At 56.0% G+C, this 25,756-nt stretch overlaps 1 protein-coding gene across 2 annotated transcripts in view; it reads right to left on the minus strand.

Annotated features, from left to right (window-relative positions):
• The window catches only part of TRPV4 (transient receptor potential cation channel subfamily V member 4), a 38,863-nt gene extending 14,157 nt beyond the window's left edge, over positions 1-24,706 (minus strand). The window contains exons 1-3 of one of the 2 annotated variants that reach the window (XM_018061106.1): positions 24,379-24,706; positions 7,642-8,059; positions 4,403-4,575 (exon numbers count right to left, since the gene is read on the minus strand). In XM_018061106.1, the coding sequence (XP_017916595.1) occupies positions 4,403-4,575; positions 7,642-8,027 (559 nt within the window). In that variant the 5' untranslated portion in view covers positions 8,028-8,059; positions 24,379-24,706. Of the gene's footprint in view, positions 1-4,402; positions 4,576-7,641; positions 8,060-24,084; positions 24,209-24,378 lie in introns of those variants that run through there. The other variant, XM_018061105.1, reaches the window with a different exon arrangement.

Below are 25,756 nucleotides of genomic sequence, written 5' to 3' on the forward strand. Positions count from 1 at the left end.
GTTTATCTGCAGCAAGCAGGATCTAGTTTCCTGACCAAGGATTAAACCCAGGCCCCCTTCTTTGGAAGGCAAAGTCTTAACCACTGGACCACCAGGAAGTTCCTGGAGGGACTTTTAAAAAATCAGATAAAAAGGGGGAATGCTGAGTTAATCAAAGCCAATCGCCACCATGTCTTCACTACAGGACTTCTCAGAGCCTTTAATCTGCTCATGAGGACTGCTGCTGCTGCTGCTGCTGCTGCTAAGTTGCTTCAGTCATGTCCGACTCTGTGTGACCCCATAGATGGCGGCCCACCAGGCTCCCCCGTCCCTGGGATTCTCCAGGCAAGAACACTGGAGTGGGTTGCCATTTCCTTCTCCAATGCATGAAAATGAAAAGTGAAAGTGAGGTCGCTCAGTCACAGACCCACGAGGCAGCCTTTGCTTGAACACAGATCCTTTACCCATGAAGCGGGTGCAGTAGCGCCCCTAGAGGGGAGCAGAGGGAGTGCAGCGTTTCCCGAGGTGGGGGCTGTGAGCCATAATAGACAGGAAACTATCTTAGAGGATTTGGGGGCTCCTGCAGAGGCAGCAATGGCAACCCGCTCCAGTACTTTTGCCTGGAAAATCCCATGGACAGAGGAGCCTGGTAGGCTGCAGTCCATGGGGTCGCTACCAGTCGGACACGACTGACCCACTTCACTTTCACTTTCATGCATTGGAGAAGGAAATGGCAACTCACTCCAGTGTTTTTGCCTGGAGAATCCCAGGGACGGGAGAGCCTGGTGTGCTGCCATCTATGGGGTCGCACAGAGTCGGACACGACTGAAGCGACTTAGCAGCAGCAGCAGAGGCAGCAATAAAAACAGCAAAAGCCTAAGTGTGCAAGGTGTCAGCCCCTTGTCAAATCTCTCCCGTGAAGTCAGTCTCTGTTTGGTACTGAGGGATCTTTAACACCTCCCCCTAACGCTTACTAATGTCCCTTTGCAATTTTCTTTCCCTCGTATTAATTTTTATGGTGATGTGAGTGGATTTATACCTTTAAAAGAGAGAGTCAATGACAAGAGAACTGGCTTTTAACCAGGCACGGGGCAACACAGCCCGATGCAGGAAGGGGCCCAGGAATGGGACAGGGAGCGGGAGAGGCAGGGGTGGGCTGAGGGGCTCGCTCTGGAGCCAGGATCCCTGGAGCTCACATCAGGCTTTGCTCCCCATTTCTGATTTGTGTGTGACCTTTTCTCCACTTCCATTTCCTGTCTAACTACATTGAGCCTATAAAGGGAAATCATAGGCTAACAGATAGCTGTTGATGAGCCCAGCACCAGGTAGACAGGGATTCTCAGTAAGTCATACTGTTGCAGTTATTATTCTACCAGAAATGCTTTCAAGACTCTCCTTAGATACCTGGAATCAGTGGAGAGAATGGGAAAAACCCGTGGACGCAGAGAGACCTGAATTCCAGTCCCACTGCCCCAGGAGTGAAGTTGCTCAGACAAACCTCATTCTGGCTATTTCTTGCTACATCCCTGGCGCCCAGCCCAGTGTCGATGGCAGGTAACTATGTACTGAATAATAACAGCCTTCACCTTTCCATCTGCATAAGGTGCGGGGCGCGGGGCGGCAAATGCTGGCCGAGGCCCCTGGGGAGTCTGCTCAGACTCACGAGCCTGGAGGTGGATCAGTCCTGTTTCCGAACTGACAGGGAATTAGAAAATTAGAACTGTCGCAACTCTCCATGCTGACCTCATCATCTTTCGTTCCCCAGACCCCAACCCGGTCTGCACGTGTCCCCTTCTTAGACACTGATGTCCCTAGCCAGCCAAAACCTCTGTTACTCGTCTCCATCCTACCTCTTGTGCACACCCTCTCCCCCAGCGAGTCCCCACCAGTTTTACCTGTTTCTCCAAGCCCTCCACCACTCTCCACCTCCATTGCCACCAATCCGGCCCAGCCAGCATCTCTCTCACATGCCCAGGACACCTGCCTGGTCTCCTCTGGACATCCTGGAATCCTGGACAGCCTCTCTGGACATCCTTGAATCCACTTTCCACATAGCAACTGAGTTCAACTTTGGTTATGGTCAGCCACAGGGCCTTTGCACATGCCGCTTTTTTAACCTTCTCTCTAATCCTTCCCCCCGCCTGTTTTTACTTGGTTAACTCTAGTTTGTTCAGACTCAGCTCAAGTGTCACCTCCTCCCAGAAGCTCTCCCAGATTTTCCTGATCAAGTCAAATCCTCCAACACAGCTTCTTTGTGGACACACAGTTACAGGTTGTAATTGTTTATTTGTTTCTGTGATTGCTTAATCAATGTCAGTCTCACTCCTGAGACTGAGAGAAACTTGAGGTCAAGTCTGCTTTGTTCATCATCTTTTGCCCCAGGCCAGTACCGGACCTGACACTTGGTAGGGGCCCAATAACCACTTGTTGAGTAAATACACATTCCGTGAAGGGGCATGCTGTGCACTGCAAGGAATTCCAAACCACAAGGGCTCAAGTGGTTTATGTAGGATGTGGGACCACACCGTTGATTTGGACTGTAGCAGGGTACGGGGCTGCCAACCTGGGTCCTGGGATACGAAGCCAAGAACAGGGCTCAGGCAGAAATCGGGCATGGTTGCAGTCACAGGACTCCACCACCAGGTGGCGAAGTGGCTTTGCCCACTGGGGAGGCTGGACCCAGGGGCCCTAAATAAACTGTTCTGTTGGAGGTTGTCAAACTTTTGAAGGGGTGGTCACTGACTCCCCTAATGAGCTCACAACCTCTGGCTAGAAAAACATGCAGGGGTGGAGCCAGTGTTTGAGGAGATTGAGACATGCAATTTGGGGATCCTGTTTCTGAACATGAACACACAACTACAAATTCCAAGTTAGGTCCACGGATGTATTGGGGGCCAGAGCAAGAGAGGATCCTAAGCCTAAGTAGTGGGCCTCACAGTAAATCCCCCTCTACACCTGCCTTATTCGGTACAATGTCAGGAACCTCCCCCAAGCCGGCCTTAGAGCCCCCCACCCAGGCTCACGCAGACCCACTTGCCTGAACTCAGCCTGCACTCAGAGACCCAGTCCTGAACTCAGGAAAATCCAGAAGTCTTGGCAAGTCCAGCCTGGTGCTTCTCAGCCCACCAAAGGCAAAGCACCACGATTTCTGTTTCACAGGGGCTCCCTCCACTCCAAAGCTCCCCACTTTTGCCTGGTGAACTTGGGGGGCTAGGTGGGGCTGTTTGGCCAGGGCTTATATGGGGTTTATCTCCAAATGAGATCGGCAGCATCACGGAGACCTTCTGAGGGGAGAGGGGGACCCCATCCCCCCACAACTCTAAGCTCATGCCCCAAACAAGGCCATACTCTCTGCACCCTGGCCGGGCACCATGAATGAACACTTTTGGTAAGTCCGGTAATTCTCTTCTGATGGACACAGTACAGCAGAGTATCATTTTGGTGTTCAGAGAGTCTGGCTGGTAAAGGTATACGTGAAAAATACACTGCAGACCTGGTCAGCCTATTTAGGCACTTAATTTGCTTGAAATACCTTAAGTCTCCAAATACCTGATCTCCCTGGAGCTTCGTCAGCCCTGTTACTGTGGCCGGCCCACCTGAGACAGGCCCTCCTTCCTGGCAGGTGCCACAATTCTCGACATTTTATATTGATTTGTGGGGTCACTTGGCCAGTTAATGACAGCTCACCTGGTACCTGGCACACAGTATGTAGCTGACTTGGGTGGAGGGATTACAGGCTCCCCTCCCTGATGTGCAGAGAGGCCGGGGCAGCGGAGAGAGCCAGTGCCCTAGGGCGGATGTTTGAGCCTGGACGAGGCTGGAGGGAGCTGTCTGGGCTACGTCCCAGGGCAGTGGTGACTGGGCTCCAGTCTACAGTGGGGAGCCGGAAAACTGGGCAGGGGCAGGGCTCGGACCTGGAGAGCAGAAGAGGAATGACCTGCGACCCCCTCCAGAGCTCCCCAGACATGACAGGGGCTTCTGGGACCCTGGCTGCCTTGTGCTCAGCACTATGGGATTCTCTGGCCGCAGAGGCCAGGGCTACGCTGTGATTATTCCCCAGGGTACAGATGAGGAAACAGGCTCAGAGAGGCCAAGGATCCCTTAAGTGGTAGAGGTGGGATCTGAGCCCAGGTGTGTGGACTCTGGGCTTCCCTGGTGGCTCGGATGGTAAAGAAACAGCATATAATGTGACCTTGCTTACCTGTGACACTTTCCATAAACAAAGGCTGAATGAAGAAAGGCAGCCAAGGCCCAGAGAGGTTAAGTAATATGGGAAAGGACACACAGGACTAGACTCCCTGTCCAGTGCTCCTCCTGGCTAGTGCAGCCCACTGACCCAAGAGAAGACACTGACGGGAAAGGGGGCCCCCGATGCCATCCCCCAAACCCCAGCTGGCCCGCCTGCTATTCTTGGGTGGCTCACCCCGGAACTCCTCATCCGTGAGGCGCTTCTTGTGGGTCAGCAAGAAGGGGAGCAGCCCATCCAGGTCAGCGGTGGAGCCCCGGGACACGATGTCAAAGAGGATAGGCCGGTTGAAGACTTTGAGGATAGGAGGCGGCTGGGGTGCGGGAGCTTTGGGGCTCTGTGGCTGCTTCCTGAAGGGGGAGGAAGCGGGGTGATAGGAGGGCTCATCCCCTGCCCACCCTCATGGTCTCTAGCCTTAGAGGGCGGAGGATTGTAGGGGAGGGCAGCTGGAGCCCTAGGAAGGGGCCAGGCTGAGAGGGGAGAGACATCTGGAGACACAGAGGAATGTTTTACCCCAACACTCTACCTAGCACCTACTGTGTGCTGGGTGGAGACAGACAGAAGCTTACAAGGTCCCCATCCATCTATCCATCTACCTATCCATCCATCCACCCACCCATTCATATATCCAACCATCCACCCATTCACTCACCCACCCATCTACCTATTCATCCACTACCCACACTCCACCCCTCTACCCATCCGTTCACCCATCCATCCACCCACCCACCCACCCACCCATCCAATCTTCCATCCCTCCACCCACCCACCCATCCACCCATCCATCCATCTATTTGTCATTTATTGAGTGCATAATTAGCCAGAGACTGGAAGAGACAAAGATACTAAGGACAGAAAGGAGGAACACCAGACTAAAAGATAAAGCAACTATATCATTTATTCAAATCATTCACTGCTTGATTTATTCATTCAACAAACATTTGAGACAAATGAGGCCATGCACGTAGATGCTTAGTTCAAGGCCCCACCACAGTCAACACTGGTAAACGTTAGCTGCTGTTCCTGTTATTATTTAGTGCTCCTGGGTGTCCGGAGCCTGTATGTGTGGAAGAAACGCTGAGCTGCAGAGGTGGGTGGAGAAAGAATAAGGTGGGAAGGGCTGGGGGAGGAGAAGTGATGGAGAAGACGGGAAGAAACAGTCAGTCAATCAGCCATTCTATAAGCATTCACTGGGCACCTACTGTGCGCTAGGTTTTGAGAGACAAAGAGCTGGCGCAGAGCTAGGCCAGGGGCACCGAGGGCAGGGACACTCTGTCGCGTCCTCGCCCACCCAGCGCCCAGCACACACGGGCAGGAGGAGGCTGTGAATGAAGACAGGACGGACAGGAGAGGAAAAGCGTGCGAACGGGAGAGTGGAGGGGGGCAGAGAGGGAGCCAGACAGGAGGCGGGGCCCAGGGCCAAGCAGTCACCGAGCTGTTCCTGGGCCCAGACCTTGCCCCCCAGGAAGGGGCCTCGAGCGACGGGGCGCCAGGGAAGGGAAAAGAGGTGCTTCTGGACATTGGGGTGGGGGGCACATAGGCTAGGGCAGCCCGCATTTCATCTGCTCCTGAGACCCTCACCCCGCCCCCATCCTCATTGAGGCAGCCTTCGGGGTCTCTGAAGACCTCAAGTGCTCAACCGCATCCCCCTCCAACTCCTCTGCAGCCCCTCCAAAGCCATCAGCCCTAGCTGTCTGAGGTAGTGGTGGGGATGAGGGCCTGAAGGAGGGGGAAAGGGAGACGAAGAGCCCACCAGCGTGCAAGGCAACCTTCCAAAGAGATCGGGCACCGGGACACCTGACTCTCCTGGGCTTGTCTCCACTTCTGAGTGGAGCTTACAAAGTTCCTCCTGCAGCTTGCAGACTGCGTTCCGTGCAGACCTCAAGCTTCTCCAGCCTCCACCTGGAATGTCATTCAGTCACTCAGTCATGACCGACTCTGCGACCCCATGGACTGCAGCACGCCAGGCTTCCCTGTCCTTTGCCATCTCCCGGGGTTTGCTCAAACTCATGTCCATCGAGTCTGTGAGATCCAACCATCTCATTCTCTGTAATCCCCTTCTCCTCCCGCCCTCAATCTTTCCCAAAATCAGGAGCTTTTCCAGTGAATCTCCTATGTGGCTGCCCTTTCTCACTCCTTAGCCAGCTCCTCCAGGAAGTCCACCTGGATTATGTTTCCTGTATCAGCTCCCTCTCTCACCTCAGCACCTCCCCCAGAGTGAACTATTTCTTTTTTTTTTTTTTTTTCAGTTCTACCAGTTTCTTGCTTCCAGCCCATCTCCCTCCACCCTCCTCATGCATGCAGCCTCAGTCATGTGACCCCATGGACTGCAGCCCGCCAGGCTCCTCCGTCCATGGACTTTTCCAGGCAAGAATACTGGAGTGGGTTGCCATTTCCTTCTCCCAGAGTGAACTATTTCTTTCTTTCTTTCTTTTTTGACCAAGCAGCATGCGTGATCTCCCCTGAGCAGGGACTGAACCCATACTCCCTTCATTGGGAGCATGGAGTCTTAACCACTGGATCATCAGATGAGTCCAAAGTGAACTGTCTACTCACCTGCTTATTAAGTGTTCCGCCCTCCAAACTGAAAGTGCCAGTGACAGCTACTCAGTATCTAAGCTAAGCAGGGGCAGCATCTGGCCTGGCTCATTCCTGGAGCCCCAGGGCCAACCCCTCCCCTAACCTGGCATGTGGTGGGTGGTCCACAAACCTTCACTGAACAAACCGGTGACTCGGTAAATAAACAAAGGAGACAGGCAGCTCCTGACCAAGCAGGGGCTGAGAAGGTGGCTGAGCTTCATCCAAGGGCGTAAATGAGTCTGTGATCAGCATCGGGGGACAGGAGGACATACGCAGACTTCAGGACTCCTCTAGACACACACAGAGGCCTGAGAGGGGTCTAACGGGTTTTCATGCAGAGATGGCTAGACAGAGATGGCAGAGGAATAGATGGGTCGATAGGTATCCGAATGAGTGATGATGGAGGATAAACTGGACAAGCGGATGGACAGGTGGAAAGGCGGGTAGCTGATAAGAGAGAAAGAGAGAAGGAAAGAGAAATAACGAAAGAGAGATATGGAAATGGAATAAGTGAATGAATGATGGGTAGTTTAATGGCTGACTGGCTGGATGAATAGAAACGGTGAGTAGACAGAAGAAGGGATGGCTGTTTGGGGAGTAAATGGTGGACAAATGGAAAGCTGGTCGTATGAGAGGATGCCTAGATGATGGATAGACGGGCAGACAGATACTTGAGGGAGTAGATGACGGACAGGTGGACGGGTAGATGGATGGACTGGACGGCTAGGTGGAAAGACAGGTAGCTGGATGAATGGGTGAGTAGATGATGGGTGGGTGGGTGGACGGGCGAATTCAATACAGGGGAGACCCCTGGTCAGGCAGCCAGCAATACTCACTCTATGACCTTCCTCCTCCACCGCTTGTTGTCACTGGGGTGGTGACGATAGGTGCCGTAGTCAAAGAGCGAGTCCATGGGTGCCTTCTTGGGCCCGGGCACCACCGAGGACTCGTACAGGGTGGACTCCAGCAGGTCGATGGGGTTGGGCACCCCCTTGCGGAAGGCGCCCTGGAACTTCATGCGCAGGTTTGGTCGCCCGTCGCCTGGGCCGGCGGAGCGACCACCATCAGCCGGGGAGGGCGACGGGGAGCCGTCTTCCCCCTCGAACAGGTTGGCCAGCGACGACAGGGGGAAGGCCTCCCCGCCGGGGGGCCCACTCTCATCCCCAGGGGACTCGGCCGCCTCCCCTGGAGCCCCGCGGGGGCCTTCGCCCGGATCCGCCATGCTGCCCTGGGGACCCGTCCACACGGCTTGGCCTGCAAGGGAATGGGAGGGGCGTCAGGCCGGCTCCAGGAAGCCCCCCTCCCACGTGGGCAAACAGCACCGCTGCCAGCTGCTTCAAAGCCACCCTTGTAATGACAGGGGTGCAGGGTGGCCACTCCCAGATGTGGTTGGCCGCCAGCCCCCGGCAGGAGCTGCAACAGGAGCCCCATTCAGGGATCTGGAAACACAAGTCCGCCTCGCGTCCGGCTACCCTGGACATCAGCTGGAGACGGAAGGGCCTCAGAATCACACCAGGTCCCCAAACATAGAGCCTGGGGCTTACTCCTGGCCAACCAAACCAGCTTTGGAGCACCCAGAGCAGGGTTTGAATCCAAGTTCCACATTTAGCCACCATATGACAGGAAAACCGATGGTTCACAGCCTCGGTTTCCTCATCTGTGAAATGGGGACGAAGCAGAGCGCATGCGATCCAGTGGCCTGTGCTGTGCCTGCCACACAGAAAGCACCTACTAAAACATAACCATCGAATGCATGCTGCAGGCACACTAGGTGCTCAGCAAATACACATGAACTCATTGTGGGAGTGAGTGTGAACTCATCTCTCATTGTGGGAGTCAGTCACCCTCAACTTCCCAGAGCCATCATTATGACCCCATTTCACAGAACGGGAAACTGAGGTTCTGAGGGTTTAGTTAGCCGTGCCCAAACTCTGCTCCCCAGTGCCAAGCGCTGACTCCTTCCCTCCCTCTTTGCCCGGTTAGCTCCTGCCCACCTGTGTTCCCAGCTCGTGCCGCTTCCTCTGGGAAGCACCCCCGACCATTTGTTCATGGGATTAGTTAATCCTGGGGTTGTGAGTACCAGAGGGCAGGGAAGGCCTCTGCCTTGTCCACACATGCACCCCCGCACCTTGAGGGGTGCCACATGGACACACGACCTGACGACAATGGTGTTATTTAGTCTTATTTGTCAGGTGAGGAAAATGGAGCTTGAAGAGGGCCAGTCACATGGCTTGTAAGGAGAAGCGCTGGACTTGAACCTAGGTCTCTCTGGCTCCCAGGCCCAATGTTTAGCCAGGAGAAGGGCAAGGGAGGGACGAGGGCCTGCTGGCTGTCAGCCACCTGCCCTCTGCAGCATGCACAGGGCGGGCTGGACACCAAGGGCGAGTTCCCAGGAACTCCTCACATCCCACCCGGGCTGCAGAGAAATGTCTGAAAAGCTCTTTTCTACATCTCTCCCTCCATGCACATTAGCAGAAGAACAAATAAAGATTGGTCCCACCTTGTTTGTTTTGGGTTGCCAGGAGAGAAGGCAAGGGCCCTTGCAAGAGGCCTCTCTTGGCTGGCACAGCAGGGCACACAGAGGGTCAGAGCTCCTGCCTCGGATGGGTCCCACTCTGGGCACAAATGGGGATGCAGAGCCTGGACTTTAGACTCTTCCAGGCCTGGGTTCTAATCCCAGCTAAGCTATTTCTATGTAGCATGACCTTGAGAGAGTGTCCCAAGCCTCAGTCTCCTTATCTATAAAATGGGTACAATAGTAGCTTCCTCATACATTTGCAGGAAGAATTAAATGAGATTGGGCATGTCCAGTGTTGACTCTGGGATTAACCTGCGGGCTGTCGATGAGCACAATCAGAGAAGGAAGGAAGGGCTTGGTGCACAGGTGCTGAAATCGGTTTTACCCGGTTCCCCTCTGGGCCCTGGTTAATCAGCAGCTGTGAGATCTCGGGCAAATCGCTTCCTCTCTCTGGCCCTCAGCTCTCCACCTGTAAAACCAGGGTAACCACAACACCTCCTAAAGCTTGGGAGATGCCAAGTGCCTTCAAGAATTTGAAGCACCCACTGGGTGCCAACACCCAGTATGAGTCAGGAGACATTAGTTCCAACCCACCTGCCAAGCGGGTAAGGGAGACCCCCTAGGGGCTGCCCCGAGTCCCGGCTCTGTGACACAGGAATGGGGGTATGTTGAGGCAGGGAGGGCTGTCCACCGGGGTGCAGGCACTGAGGGGGAGATTAGACTTCCCCGGGCACAGTCCTGCTCACTTCAGTGGGGACCGCAGGGTCAGGGGAAGAGAAGGAGTTTAGGCACAAACTTCTTAATTACCGCACCCCCTCCCAGGTCCCCACGGGGTTCCAGACACCCTCCACCCAAGGTGGGGGCCAGATGAGGCAGCCCCTCTAGCCCCCACCATGCCTGTACCCCCTCCTCTAAGAAATCTCAGCTCAGACAGCATCCAGTGTTTCTGGGGCTCCACAACAGGGGGTCTGGAGTCAGCCAGTCCCAGGTTCAAATCCCCGCTCAGTTACTCACTCACTCACTGCCAGCAACCTTGACAAGGCAAACAGGGATCAATGTCAGCGTATTAATTATGGTGACGTGATAATTATGAACTAAACCCCCATCATCACCGTGATCATGGGGCCCTTGGGGGTCCTCCCTGGAACCCTAGACCAGTGGTTCTCAGCCGGGGGCGCCTCGGCTCCCCAGGGACACTGGGCAATATCCAGAAACATGCTTGCCTGTCACACTGTGCAGAGGAGAGAGGGCTAATGGCATCTAGTGAGTCAAGGCCAGGGGTAGCGCCAGACACCCTACAAGGCATAGGACCATGCCCGCCACAAGGAACTACCCAGCCGGAAAACAGTGCTGAGGTTGAGAGACCTACCTCCGGAGGTAGGTAGGTACTGCTGTAATTCTCCTTTCACAGATGAGGAAAACTGAGGCTCTGAGAGGTTAAGTGACTTGCCTGAGGGCACATCGCAGGTGAGTGACAGAAAAAGTGAAAGTGAAAACTAAAAATGTCAGTCACTCAGTCGTGTCTGACTCTTTGTGACCCCATGGACTGTAGCCCGCCAGGCTCCCCTGTCCATGGAACTCTCCAGGCAAGAACACTGCAGTGGGTAGCCATCTACTTCTCTAAGGGAGTCCTCCCAACTCAAGGACTGAACCTGGATCTCCCGCATTGCAGGGCTTCCCTGGCAGCTCAGCTGGTAAAGAATCTGCCTGCAATGCAGGCGACCCCGGTGCGATTCCTGGGTCGGGAAGTTCCCCTGGAGAAGGGATAGGCTACCCACTCCAGTGTTCTTGCCTGGAGAATCCCAGGGACGGGGGAGCCTGGTGGGCTGCCGTCTATGGGGTCACACAGAGTCGGACACGACTGAAGCGACTTAATAGTAGTGGCTCAGATGGTAAAGAATCTGCCTGCAATGTGGGAGACCTGGGTTCGATCCCTGGGTTGGGAAGATCCCCTACAGGAGGGCATGGCAACCCACTGCAGTATTCTCCAGTATTCTTGCCTGGAGAATCTCCATGGATAGAGGAGCCTGGAGGGCTACAAACCATGGGGTTGCAAAGAGTTGGACATGACTGACCAGCTAAGCACAGCATAGCACTCCTGCATTGCAGGCAACTTCTTTACCGTCTGAGCCACCAGGGAAGCCCTTAGTGAAAAAACCAGGACTCAAACCCAGGCAGTTGGCTGTGGAGGCTGGGCTACCCTAACCCCTCAGTTGACAGCATGGCCTGGGGGCCGGGTGCCACACCAAACCCTTAGAGTAGCTTGTTCAAGGTGCACAACGGCCCCTTGAGAGGATTATTACCATCAGCCCACGCTAACCTCTCTGAGCCTCAGTTTCCCTGCATACAAAATGAGGGTTGCAAAACAGCTTCTATCCTATAGGGCTGTTAATGGGCAGGTCAGGTGTCTCTTGGGCCCCTAATAAGCACCTGACAAATGGTTTTTGTCTTTTTTGTCTATTTTCTGGCCACACTGGGCAGCATGCAGGATCTTAGTTCCCTGACCAGGGATCGAACCTCTGCCCACTGCAGTGGGAGCACCCGGTCAAGCATCTTAACCAGGGAGGCCCCTTGACAAATACTTGAATCATCACTGCCATTATGATACAATCCCAGCATACCCACCCTCCCCAGGTACACGCACGGGGTGGTCCCACAGCCGTGCATTCACAGTCCTTATTAACATTCACCAAGTCCTCCCAGCCTCTCCCTCAGTTAATCCGCCGGGGCCTGGTGAGCAAAGTTGCAATGCTCCCATTTCACAGCTGAGAAAACTGGGGCCTCTGAGATGACGCCACACAGTGAGTGACCTTGAAGAACTGGACTCTGGGCTCCCAATCTTGGACTCCCTCCACAGTGCACAACCCAAGTGTGTACAGACACCCGTGTACATGTACGTGCCTGTTCACAAGCGGACACACACAGCCCGCTCTGTGGCAATCCCCTCCCCAAACACTGCCGTTCTCTGTGGTTGGGGATCGCGATCACTCCCTGTTCTCATTTGCCCTGTAGGCTGTTATTACACATTCCAAATCCGTGCCAGACTAAGGGGAAGGAGGAGTGCCGGCTGGGAAGGGAGGCTGAGAGTCCTCCTGCCTCTCCTCTGCGTGTAAATATCGTCTATGTTTCCTCCTCTCTTCCCCCTGTGCTCATACACATGTGGGTGCCCACTGTGAGCCCCTGGGAATGCCTCTGCAGGGGGCAGTGCCCAGCTGGCACCAGGAGTATATCGGGGGCTCAGCGAAGGACATTTACGCCAAGTGTGGACATCCCCACAGGCTGTGTGACCAATGCATTCATCTAACGTGGCAGATTTCAAATGTTTTTAAGCATCCAAACCCTATACACACACACACACATACACACACACACACACACACACACACACACACACACATAGGCTTCCCAGGTGTCCCAGATGGTAAAGAATCCACCTGCAAGGCAAGAGACCTGGGTTCAATCCCTGGGTTGGGAAGATCTCCGGAGAAGAGAATGGCAACCCACTCCAGCATTCTTGCCTGGGAAATCCCATGGACAGAGGAGCTTGATGGGCTACCGTCCATGGGGTCACAAAGAGTTGAACACAACTGAGTCACTAACACACACGCACATCATAATATATACTAGGCGGTAGTCCACACACAGATAGTAATTGTGGCCGGATGGACGGGTCTGAATCCCAGGGCCCAAAGAACAGGAGTGGAAGCCATTCACCCGTGTATTTACTCAAAAAATGTTTCCTGAGCATCTATTGTGTGCCAGGTCTTGGGGACACAGATGTGAGCAAGACAAAGAACTCCTGCCCTCCTGGGGCTGACCTGGTGAGAAAACAGAGCAAACAGCCAGACAGAGCAAGAAGCTGAGGCATGTCTGGGGACAAGAGCTGGTTAGACAGGAAGGGCCTGGGAGCGGTGAATTCACGGGTGCAGGGCGAGGAGATCAGGAGACCAGGGCCCCCCAGGTCTTCCTCTCTGCCCGGGTCAGACCCCACGCTCTCCAGAAACGTGGCGGAAGTTCACGCATTTGGCTCGGATGGCCCTGGGGACTCAGTCAGGGCAGCTAAACCCACACTCCCTGGCCCGACCAAGGAGAGGGCACCTGGTGGGAGCTGGTGGGTCTGGGAAAGAACATGCATGTTGACGTCAGACCGATCGAGGTTGGTGCCCAGACCCTACTGCTCATTAACCAGGTGAGCCTAAGCAAGTCACTTGGCCTCTCTGAGCCTCGCAGGCCTCACCTGCCCCTGGGGGACTTAACTGGGTCACCCTGAGGATTACAGGGATTGAGTCAAGCACCTGGCACAGAGTAAACCCTCAACGAACAGCAAGCCACAAGACGGCATGAATGGCAACTGCCTTCTCCCTGGCAATCCCGGGTTCAGCAGGAGCGGGCTGGAGGTCTCTGGCTCCATACCCCGCATCCTTCTTCTGGCAGAAGAAGGGGCCCACCCTCGCCGTTACCCCGCGGCTTTGCCTGATCTCATGGAAACCCTGGCACGTCCTTGTCAAATCCCATCCTCCTGATTACGTGAGCGAGGAAAGCTGCTTAGATCTGGGGGCAAGTTCAGGCGTGCAGGGACTGCTCCACCCCAGGGGGAGGAATTCCAGGGAGCTGGGACCGATGCACGCCAACAGGCATCTGCTGAGTGCCAACTGTGTGCAGGGCACCGGGGAAGCAGAGAAGAGTGGAAACTCGGGGAACTCAGTCTAGGAGGGGACCAGATGGCTGACCATTCGCCTGGGACCCTTCGCCTGGGCTGGCCTTCCTCCACTGCCTCCCTTTCTCTGGGTGTCATCTTAACCAGCACTTCCTCTGAGAGGCCTTCCTCCCCACCTCACCCTACCCCACCCCACCCCACCCCACCCCATTCTAAACCAGCTCCTGTGCTCACTCTTACAGCAAACTGGGCCTCCCTTTATGGCACTTCTCATGATTAAACTTTGACCTTTACTTATATCATCCCTTTCATTCATTTTCTCTCTTCTCTAGAGTGTGAGCTCCATGAAGGAGGGACTATCTGTGTTGGCTGTCTCCCCGGCATTCAGCGTTATGCCAAGGCATCAGTAAATATCTGCTTGCTTAAACAGTCAGGCAAGGTCCGCTGAAGTTCTGGAAGGAGACAGGCAGGAGGAAGCAGCACTGATTGATCCTGATGGGCCCAGGAAGAGGCAGCGAGGAGGAGGGCTTGACACGTGGGACAGATAAAAGAGCAGAGGAGACAGCAAGGTCCCAGCTGTGGGGCTGGGAAACAGCAGGGGGCACTAGGGGCGGCCTGAGGCTTCGGGAGAAGACAGGAATGAAGAGAGAAAAGATGAGTGAGCGGGTGGGCGGACCGGGAGGTGGGGGGAGGCAGGCAGATCAGGGCAGGTTCTGGGCTCCCAGACAGACTGTCCTCCATCCTGTGGCTCTCTGCCCCATCTGTGGGGGCCCCCACTTCCTGCAGTAACCTGGCTAGCCTATCTTTCTAGATCAGTCCTGGAGGGGTGGCGTGGGTGGGGAAGGGCCTAGGAGGACGGATCCCAAGGCTTGCTGGCGCTGAGAGGGAAAACGCCAGCTCTATCCACCCCCCACCTGCCAGGTAAGGAAATGGAGGCTCAGAGAGGTAGAGTCACTCTTACAGGGCTGCCCAGCTCCTTAGATGTGGAACCAGGTCCAGTATGGCCCCAGGACCTGCGCCTCTAGTGGGTACTTTATTATTTTTTTATTTGGGCCACACGGTGGGGTATGTGGGATCTTAGTTCCCTGACCAGGGATCAAACCCACCCCCTGCACACTGCAAGCGTGGAGTCCTGGCCACTGGACTGCCAGGGAAGTCCCCTCAGTGAATACTTTACCAGGACCAGGGGACTTGAGAAGAAAAGGATGGATGATGGGGGTGGAGGGGGAGTGGTTCAGGGTGGGTGGTGGGGACCACGGGCCCCAGAGGCAAACTGCCCACTCACCAGCTGTGTGACCCAGGGTACGTCACCTGCCTTCCTGTACCTCTGTTTCCTCACCTGTAAATGGTGATGACTGCAGCGCCTGCCCTGGGATGGTTGAGAGGGTCAAATAAGAAAGTGTGTAAAGCACTGAGCCTAGCACCAGGCAGGAAGCGCCGTGCTGCGCTCAGCTGCGTCCGACTCTTGGCGACCCCACGGACTGCAGCCCGCCAGGCTCCCCTGTCCATGGGGATTCTCCAGGCAAGAATATCGGAGTGGGTTGCCGTGTCCTCCTCCAGGGAATCTTCGCCACTGAGGGATCGAACCCAGGTCTCCTGCATTGCAGGCAGATTCTTGAACCGTCTGAGGCACCAGGGAAGCCCAAGAATACAGAAGTGGGTAGCCTATCCCTTCTCTAGAGGATCTTCCGGACCCAGGACAGGTGGATTCTTTACCCACTGAGCTACCAGGGAAGGCAAGGAGTACACACCCAGCAGAAGACGGTTGCTGTCGGCATCATCAGTGTCACTGTAGTCTCTCTATCAGAAGATGGATGAGCAGACAAACTGAGGATCAAGGAAGGCATGACAGCCAGGGAGGGCCAAGCAGTTGGGCCCAGAGCCTGGGACGCTGGCAGCCGCCTCAAAGCAGCCGCCACCGGGAGCCTGGCTCCCTGGCCAGGCTGCCGAGGCTCCCCCGGCCCAGCGGGTGGGAGCAGCAGGGGGCATCACGCCACGCAGGGCACCTTCCGCAGCCGGCCTGTATTTACCCAGCGGGTCCCGGCCCTGCCTGCTTCCTGTCTGCTTCACAGTGGCTGCTTGTCCAGGGCGGACAGAGCCCCAGTGTCCCGTCGGGTCCCCCCCACCCAGAAGGGGCAGGGCCAGGGTGACTCACCAGGCCCCACAGAGGGCAAGGCTGATGTGACCATGACCTCACTCGGTCATTCTGCAAGTCCTTGGCAGGAGGGATTCCGACAGGACACACAAGGATCCCTCCGAGCTCTCAGGGCTGCCCATTCGCTTCCAAGGTCCCCGGCCCCAGGGTGGGAAGCACCGGGAGGCGGTGCGGCTGAATGGGTTAAGAGCACACTCCGAGCAAGACAGAAGGTGACGTATGATAGGATTCCATGTACATGAAATGTCCAGAACAGGCACGTCCATAGAAAAGAAGCAGAGGGATGGCTGCCAGGAGCTGGGGGGAGTCGGGGGGACAGTGACTGCTAGTGGGGATGGGGTTCATTTTGGGGATGATGAAAATGTACTGGGGTTAGACAGTGGTGATGTCTCTATAACCCTGAACATTCTACAAAACCACCAAACTGCACACACTGAAAGGGTGAGTTGCGTGTGAGTTGCATCTCAGAAACCCTTTGCAGCTTGATGACCTCGGGAAAGTCACATCCCCTCCCCAGCCTCAGTTTCCTTGCTGTGACGAGGAGATGTCGTGAGCTTAGATGCTCATAGAGGGGGCAGAACAGGGACTGGTGCACAGCGGGGGGCGGTGCTCGAGGACATGAAGGTCCTGTCCCAGGAGGCTCTGGCGCCTTCTCCCAAGGCCTCACCCCCTCCCATCCCTCTAACTCAGCCCTGCTCAGAGCGCGATGCTACCCAGCCCAGGAAGATGGAAGCCCCTTCTCTCTAGCCCAGCCCCTCTACCGGAGGACAGTCACAGCCACAGGGAGCATTCTGCAGCCTTAGAAACCATCCCACCCGTGTTCTCTTCCCCACCTGCCACTTCCTGACAGGGTGGCCGGGAGCAAGTCACTTCTCTCTGGGCCTCAGCTTCCTCATCTGTAAAATGGGGGAAATGATCACTGCCACGTGGGAAGGATAAACTCACATATTTGCTTTATAGTTACTGGTTGGACTCTACGTTCATGCTTTGAATGAAAAAATAAAATGATAGCTCTTACACCAAAAGGGTGCTATGAGGACTGAATGATCATGGAAGATAATGTATTGAATTGATAATTTACGAGTTTAAGCCAGTGCCTGGTGCGTGGCAAGTGTTAACAACGGCAGCTGCCTTTTCATTGTTAATATTCCTTCAATTAATAGCTAGGGAGACAGAGCCCAGAGAGGGCAGGGCCAAGGCAGCGCTGGGACCCAGACATCCGAGGTCCAAAGCCAAAACTCGTGATTCTGCTCGGAGACCTCGCCTTCGGAAAGCCGTTTCTCCCCTCCTCGTCTCCATCTCTCCTGCATCACTCCCCCATTACCCAGCTGGGAGACTGAGGCCCGAGGAGGCAGGACACCCACCCATGCAGACCAACACCCACCCCTCCATCTCACACCCATGGGCAAAAGTCAGAGAAGAGAGCAGACACCATGGAATGAGTGGGTAAGGCAGGAGCCAGGGAAGGGTGCCCCAGGCAGCAGAAAACCAGTTCAAGATCCTCTTTCTGCCCCGGCCTGCCTCACCTGCAGCCTACGCCAACAGGAGGCTGTGTCTCTGGCTAATTGCTTGAATGCCCACGTTAGCAGTGCCCACACCCCTCTGGTACATGTCATATACACCTTCTGTTTTAATCCAAAAAATAACTCTAGAAGTTATTATCATTTCCATTCTCAAAGGAATAAACTATGACTGGGGAGAGTGGAGGGGAGGGGCTGACACTTATCTAACACCTATCGTGTGCTGAGCACGCTTGCACTGACCTCTCAGCCCCATTTCACAGATGAGCAAACTGAGGCTTGGACAGACCAGGAGACCCAGCTGAGGTCACAACTCAACAGGAGGGGAATGTGGTTGGGAGTCCAACCACCTGGTTTTAAGCCCATTTGAGTTCATGACTTTAGGGTGTCTTTGAAGCCCTCTCCTTGGGGTCACCTTTCTAAATGCCATGCCCCTTGGAAGTCTTGGGGTGGGCCAGAACAGACTTGTAGTTTCCACTGTGCCTTTGCCGCCTAGTAGCTGTGTGACCCCAGGCAGATTATGTCACCTTTCTGAGCCTCAGTTTCCTTATTTCTAATTTTTTTTTTTTTTTTTTTGGCTGCACGGCACAGCATGTGGGAATCTTAGTTCCCCAACCAGGGATAGAACCCATGACCCCCTGCATTGGAAGGGCACAGTCTTAGCCTCTGGACCAGCAGGGAAGTCCCCTCACTTCTAAGAGGGAGCTAATCACAGCACCCACCGCTGGGTTGCCTGGGACTGTGGGTGTCAAGAGGGAGGCTCATAAAACGCTGTCCTAGATATTGGGAACTTGGACGCCAGCTCCAGGAGGGCGGGGGCCTCTTCTGTTACAGTCACAAGAGTTCCCAGGGCCTAGAACAGGGCCTGGCACATTGCAGCTGCCCAAGACATACTTGCCGAATGAATGACCAAATAGATGAACGCAAAGATATAAATGAAAGGAATCGCAGCTAAGTCCCTCTCCACAGGACAGACAGCCCTTCACAGCTGCACCTCTGCCTAACTAACCAGCTGGACAACCCCTCCTTCCCATCCTTGAACAGATAACATAATGAGCACCTGCTGCGTGCTGGGCTCTCTGACCTACAATGTTCAACATCCTCCTGTGACGGAAACAGCTACTATGTGTCCATTTTGCAGATGAGGAGACTGAGGCTTGGGCGGGCCAGGACTCTTGCCCGAGTCCCTGTCTGAATCTTTGCAGGCGGGTCTTCCTGATGCCCCCACCTGGCTGGCTGTCTGTTGAGTCACTCGGTCCTTCCTTGCTTCATCTGTCTGCTCTGTCCACAGGTATTCCTGAGTCCCTCCTCTCTGCCAGGGGGCACAGGGACAGGAGTGAACCAGGCCAGCTGGTCCCCGTCCGAGATCTGTGGGCCTTTTGGCCACCGGGGTCTCCCCTGAACCTGGGGGGGCCCATCGGTGACACGCACTGGAAGTGCCTGCTCCATACACACCCTTGACGAGCCATCCCAGAAGGTGGTCAGCTTTCCTGGTCAGTCGGGTGGAAGCCAGGCCACTCCACCCTCGGGGAAAAACTGGCGTCCGGTGAGACTGAGGAGCTCTTTGTGCCGCGGGTGGGCAGAGAGGGGGCAGGAGGGATGGCCGTTACTCACCACCCAAAGAAAAATAAGCTCACTCCCATTTGGTCAATGGCTCTCCTGTCTGCCCCCACACCACCACCTCCTTCCCGAGCCCTTCCCGCCCTCTGATCTCATCTGGAGCAGACCTGTGAGGGCCTCCGATGCCCCTGGTGTGCCGTCTGTGACTGTCACTGATGAGGAAACAAGCTCAGAGAGATGGCGTGACCGGCCTGAGGTCACACAGCTAGAAGGGCAGAAGGGGGAAGCCGATGACCAGGACGGGGCTCAGACGTGGGAAGGACATCGGAGTCACAGTGAAAGCAAAGGCCTGGCCTCCCTTCCTCATTCCTGCTCGGCCAGGGTGACAGGTCAAGGGAACTCCAGGGCACCTGAGGCAGGGGGAGCCCAGGCCGAGGCAGGAGTGGGCAGCCAGAAGGATCCAAATCCCCTCAACTGGTTTGCTGTGACCTCCTGCAAACCCTGGGGGTGGCAGCCCCAGGAACAGAGAGGTTAAGCCACTTCCTGAAGTCACACAGCAGCAAGTGGCCAAGCTGGGATGTGAACGGAAGTGGGTCAGACTCCAAGAGCGGACAGTCCCAGTGGCTTTCTGGGAAGGAAGTTGGGCCAGCCACTGGGCTTTTCAGGGACCCTAGGGGTCACTGGGACCTAGCTTTCAGGTCCAGCTCTTCCATAAGCCGGCGGGGCATCCCTAGGCAAATTGCTCCTCTCTCTGAGCCTCGGTTTCCTCTACTGTAAAATGGGACTCAGCATTCCTGCCCTGCCCAACTCCAGTGGGGGTGATGCTGCAACCCCATCAAGGCAATAGATCGTCAGGCAATAGACACTGGTTACACGCTGAACAGTCTGTGCTGCTCTGGAGACCGTCCACAAGCACCCCCACAAAGCCTGCACAGTCATCACCCCTTTTACAGGTGAGGAAACTGAGGTCCCAGGAGTGAGGGAACTGCCTGAGACTTGGGATGTGAACCAGCCCTTGCGTAAGCACTAAGTTAGGAAAGTAGGAAACTTTGACGGCCCCTGGCGCTCAGTCAGGCCTGGAAGTATTTCCGAGCCGCAAAGGCAGCGTCTCTTGTCCAAGTGCAAGTCCAGCTTTGCCCCTGCTTCCTTCCTCCCGCCTTCGTGGCACAGAGGGGCTCTCGGAGGGATGAGCTGGAGGAAAATGTGCCCTGGAACAGTCTGGGGGACAGGATGAGGAAGCAGACAGTGCTCGGAACCCCTTCCGTGTGCTCTGGACTGTCCTTGCAGAGAGGGGACTGACAGCCCCATTTGACAGATAAGAAAACTGAGACTCAAAGATGCGGTGACATGCCTGAGCTCCCCTGGGGAGAAGGCAGCAGGCATAGGAGTTAAGTCCGGGCCTGTCTAAACAATTCAGGTTCTTACCTCTAAACTGCAGACTGTCTTCCTGTGACCCCAGATCTAGACAAATGGGGACAGGCCACCTTGGAAGTTAAGGGACATGGATTTTATATGTATCTACTTTTATTGATTTGGCTGAACTGTGTCTTAGTGGCGGCATGCGTGATCTAGTTCCCTGACCAGCAATCGAACCTGGGGCGTGATCTAGTTCCCTGACCAGCAATCGAACCTGGGCTCCCTGCATTGGGAATGTGGAGTCTCAGCCACTAGACCACCACGGAAATTCCTAGGCACTGATTTAGAGTCAGATAAATGGAGTTCAGATCTTAGTTCTGGCCCTTCCCAGGTGGGCCAGCAACTTTACCATCCTGACCTCAATTTCTCCCTCTCAAAAATGGGCACCATCCTAGCTTCACATCCAAATGTACTTAGTCTTGGGCTCACTGTCTGGCTCACTTAGTAAGTGCTCAGTAAATGCTCACAATCATCATAATGACCGCTAACGCAGCCTATGCTTGGCTGAAGCCAGACAGAACCTTGCACCCAGAGTTCAGAGCGGCAGCTGCGGGTCCCAGGACCACAGGCATCTTGAGAGCTCTGAATTAATCTTTAACAGGTGAATTCCACCCCGACCTGGCAACACGGGGCATTCCAGAGGGCCTGCTGGCAGGAAATGTTCCCTTGGCTCCCCAGATCCTTCATGAATCAGGAGGAGCTGGTCCTTGGGTTCCCCCGTGAACTGGGGAGGGGCCTGGAATGTTTTTCCTAGAGTCGAATGGGGGAAACTGAGGCACACAGCAGGTTGAGGGGCCTGGGAGGTATAGAGCCGCCGCTCTCCATGTGGCCCCCTCCCTCCCAGGGACACACGAAGGACCTCAAAGGACTCTGGCCCTCTCAAAATGCTGTGTTCGGGCACTCAACCGTGGAAGTGGGGTTAATTGCGCACCACGTGCCGGGTGCCCTGAGATCAAGTCTTGCATAGTGCTTTCCCTCCCACATCTTCCAGCCACCTACCAGGGGTGCCAGCCCCTACCTGGGGCCTCACACCTCTGGCTGGATGACTTCTCCGCCTGGGGACCGGCCTCCCCACCCAGCCCCGACTCCTCGGGCCTTTCTAGACCACACATCCGGCGTGGCCCTTCCAGGCTGGACTTGCAGGGCTTCTGGGTCTGACCCAGCCCACTGCCTGTCTGATCCCTTGTCCTTCCTGTTCGCGTCACACTCCAGACAAACGGGACGTCTCAGCTCTGCTAGTTTCACCACCTGGTGACAAGTAGAAGTCAGATCTTTACCTGAATACCCTTTCCCCCACATCTGCATTTACTCCTTCAGGTGAGCCTCCAAGGCCACCGTGATCAAGCCCTTCCAGGTACCCGATCGTCACAATCCCACCCACAGCACGCTCCCCTGAGCCCCAGCCATCCGGGGCACACACGCTGCCTGGCTGGGTGCTCTTGGGGCTGGTGTGGGTGTTGCCTGAGGGCAACGCCAGGGTCAGGGAGACAGCTGCGGGGGAGGGGGCAGCCCTCCCTCCCATCCCACCGGCTCTCTTGGACCACCCAGTTCACCGCGCCCCCCCGACCCGGGCTGGGGCTAGGTGGGGGTCCGATGCCTCAATGCCCAGTCGAGGGCTGCCCCGGGCAGCTTTGCAAGAGGGTTTTGATGGACGGAGGAGGAAATGGCTGAGGCCCAGCTCACACCGGCACAGCTGATGAGGTGGGAGGGGACTCCACAGCCCCGGCCTGGATAGAAGGCGTCTGGTCTGGATTTCGCTTGGGGGATTTGAGGCGTCTTCACTAGTCTCTCACACACTTCTTCCTCAGGCGCCCATTCTCTAAACCTGGGGAAACTCCACTTGGAAATGACCCCACCCTGCTTCTATTAATACAAGTGTGAACCTGACTGGCCCAGGACTGTCATTTGTTGTCTTAGGAGCCCCTCCCCGCTACGGTTTACCAATAAAAGTGGGGAAAGGGGTCCCCCGCCTTTCTGGCTCCTACCACTGTTCAAACAGAATGATCTAGATAAATGTGGAAATGGCCAATTACCTTTTTTCACCCTCTCCATTGGGCTTCCTTGGCGGCTCAACTGGTAAAGAATCTGCCTGTGATGCGGGAGACCTGGGTTTGATCCCTGGGTTGGGAAGACCCCCTGGAGAAGGGAATGGCTACCCACTCCAGTATTCCACCCTGGAGAATTCCATGGACAGAGGAGACTGGCGAGCTACAGTCTATAGGGTCCCAAAGAGTCAGGCACAATTGAATGACTTTCACACTTCACATTTCACCCCCTCCGTTAAGAAGATGTTGGGGGCAACAGCCACCAGCGCAAACATCATACCCTTAGGCTGGGCTCCAGGCAGTGTGGGGCCCCTCACAGGTCGGCTGTCCTCGCTTCAGCCCAGGGGCGCCCTCAGCCCACCCCCACTTTATAGATGAGCTGTCTGTCCCTTAGACAGCTAAAGTAGCCCGAGATCACACAGTAGCAGGTGGCCAAGGGAGGGTTCACACCCACATAGGCCCCACTTTTAACCTCACAGACCATCCGGGCTTGACCCTCATACCTGACCTCTCTTAAGAGGCCACCTCCTCACCTAGTGACCCCATCCTTGCCCCTATGATAAAGGGGCAAAGCTCAAACCCTCCAGAGGGGTCTCAGTGTCCGAGATCACGCCCTACCTCCACCCCCCAGCAGAAGTCCTTGGTTCTAGACACTCGGCGGCCATAAGTCCACCCCCTCCTTGGCAACTTCCACGACAGCCCCTGGGCTCCATGTAGGGAGGATGTTGGAGCTGGACAGCCCTGGCTTTAAGTTCCACTTGGCTATATCCCTGACCTGGGCCTCAGTTTCCTCTTCTGCAAAATGGGGAGAGCGGATGGAGGAAACCGGCTGGTGCTGGGCCAGGCAGGGGACTCCACGGTTGGAAACCGCCAGGCATGTGGGAGGGTAGGCGGTCTCTCCCAGTTCTCAGAGACCTCCCAGGGTGTCCCAACAGAGCTGGAGGGGAGATTAGAGATCTTCCTGCCTCCTGGAGAAGAGCTGTCTCTCTGGGGCTCAGTAAGGAAGAAGTGATCTTTGGCAGCTGCAGACTCCCAACCCTTCCCGGAGATTGAAGGCAAACCCCTAGGCACCTAACTCCCTCTTCCAAGCCCACCAAAAAGGAGGTGACCGCGAGGTGGTCTGCAGGGCCTCCTGTGTTTGGTTCCTGGGCTTGGATCTCCGGGGGAGCCGATACCTCCCTCCCTCAGGCCTGCATTCCCGGGAGCCGGGAGCCGAGGTTAGCGCCCACTTCTCCAGGTAGCGAAAGGGAAGCCCAGAGAGGTGGTGCCCGGCCCAAGGGACCCCCACGGATCCCGCGCCCCAGACTGGCACTCCGCAGCCTCCAAAACGTACCCAGGGGCGCGCGAGGTCCTTGGCTGTGCCGACCCTCCCGGGGGTCCCCGCCCCGAAGGCCCAGACCCCACTCACCTCCGAGAGGGCTCGGCGGGCGCCGGCAGCCGGGAGCTCGGCGCTTCCTGAATCCCCACAGCCAGCCCCGCGCCCGCCCGGAGCCGCCGCGTCCCTCCTCCCCGGGCTCAGGTTCCACCGCGCGCGCCGCCCCCGGGCTGCACCCCGCCCACGTCGCCCGCCCCGGAGGCGAGGCACCGAGCCTACCCAGCGCCCGGGACCCGCGCCCCTGTGGGAAGGGCGGCGGCGGCAGGCGGGTGGGCGGGGGGTTGGGGGGGTGGGGTGGAGGCGGAGGCAGGTCCTCAGTTTCCTCACCTGGAAAACGGGCGTCATCACCCCAGGTACAGGGGCAGGCGCTTCGTGGGGGGCGTGGGGGAGCCTCTGGCTGGAATCCTGAGACCACCGGCTCCTGAATTCGTCAGCCCGGGACTGCTTCGCCATCCGGTAATGGGCTTGTCGCCGATTCCTCCACGCTTCCGCCCATTCGGCAGTCAGTTTAGAGACAGTGTGCGCTAGGTCCCGGCCTTCGGGTAGCTCCAGACGTCCAGCGGCGGAGGCACCTGTGTTACAGACAGTGCCATCCAGGACTAAGCCAGCGCGAGCGCCTTTGAACTTCACCTCTTTACCCAGCGCCTAGCACAGACCCTGTCACTGAGTAGGCCACCAACCAGTGTTCTTTTACGGAGAAGGTGAGCCCCACCGCGCAGTCTCACTTCTACCCCAGACACTTGAATACCTTCATGGACAGGCAGCTCACTACTGCCAGGACTGGCTCGACTCCTCCAGCCAGACTCCCGGAGCCCAAACCCTGGCTCTGTGACTCACCAGCTGAGCAGCCAGTCCCTACTCTGCCTCAGTTTCCCCTCACATCACAGTGAAGAGGCTGAGGGCACCAGGTCCATGCAGTGGCCAAAGAACAGCCTTAACCCTTTTTATTGTTATTCTTTTCTCTAAACTGAGCTGACTCCCACATTGGGAAGACGGTGGGGTGGCTCCTTCCTCAACAGCTTGCAAGCAGAAATAGCTGCCAGGGTGCGCTGGTTCAGCAGCCAGAAAGTGGAATTTGAGAACTGTTGGAGAACCTTAATGGAAGTGCTGTGTTCAAACCAGCGGCTGAGGACGTCCCTGGTGGTCCAGTGGTTAAGACCCTGCGCTTCCACTGCAGGGACACGGGTTCAGTCCCTGGTCGGGCATACGTGCTTCAGTCACACGACTCTTTGAGACCCTGTGGACTGTAGCCTGACCAGCTCCTCTGTCCATGGAATTCTCCAGACAAGAATACTGGAGTGGGTAGCCATTTACTTCTCCAAGGGAGCCTCCCAACCCAGGATTGAACCCGAGTCTCTTACGTCTCCTGCATTGGCAGGCGGGTTCTTTACCACTAGTGCTACGTGGGAAGCCCCTGGTCAGGGGACTAAAATCCTGATGCCTCGCAGCCAAAACAAACAAAAAATAAAACAAAATGCAAACTGCCAGTCTGAAACAATTACCAAAAGAGAAACCTTAATAAAGAACTCACTGAGCAAGAGGTGGGGATGGGGGTGGAGGGTGTCAAGTAAGCCTTCCTCCCCCAGGCTGTGCGGCGGGGATTGGTGTGTCCGTTTTACAGATGGGAGACGGGGGCTTGGAAGGAACTGTGGCCTCTCCAAAGCCCTGTCCACGAGGATTTGAGAGAGAGGACTCTCTCCTCTGG

The sequence above is a fragment of the Capra hircus genome, chromosome 17 (assembly GCF_001704415.2).
Source record: "Capra hircus breed San Clemente chromosome 17, ASM170441v1, whole genome shotgun sequence".
Taxonomy (NCBI): Eukaryota; Metazoa; Chordata; class Mammalia; order Artiodactyla; family Bovidae; genus Capra; species Capra hircus.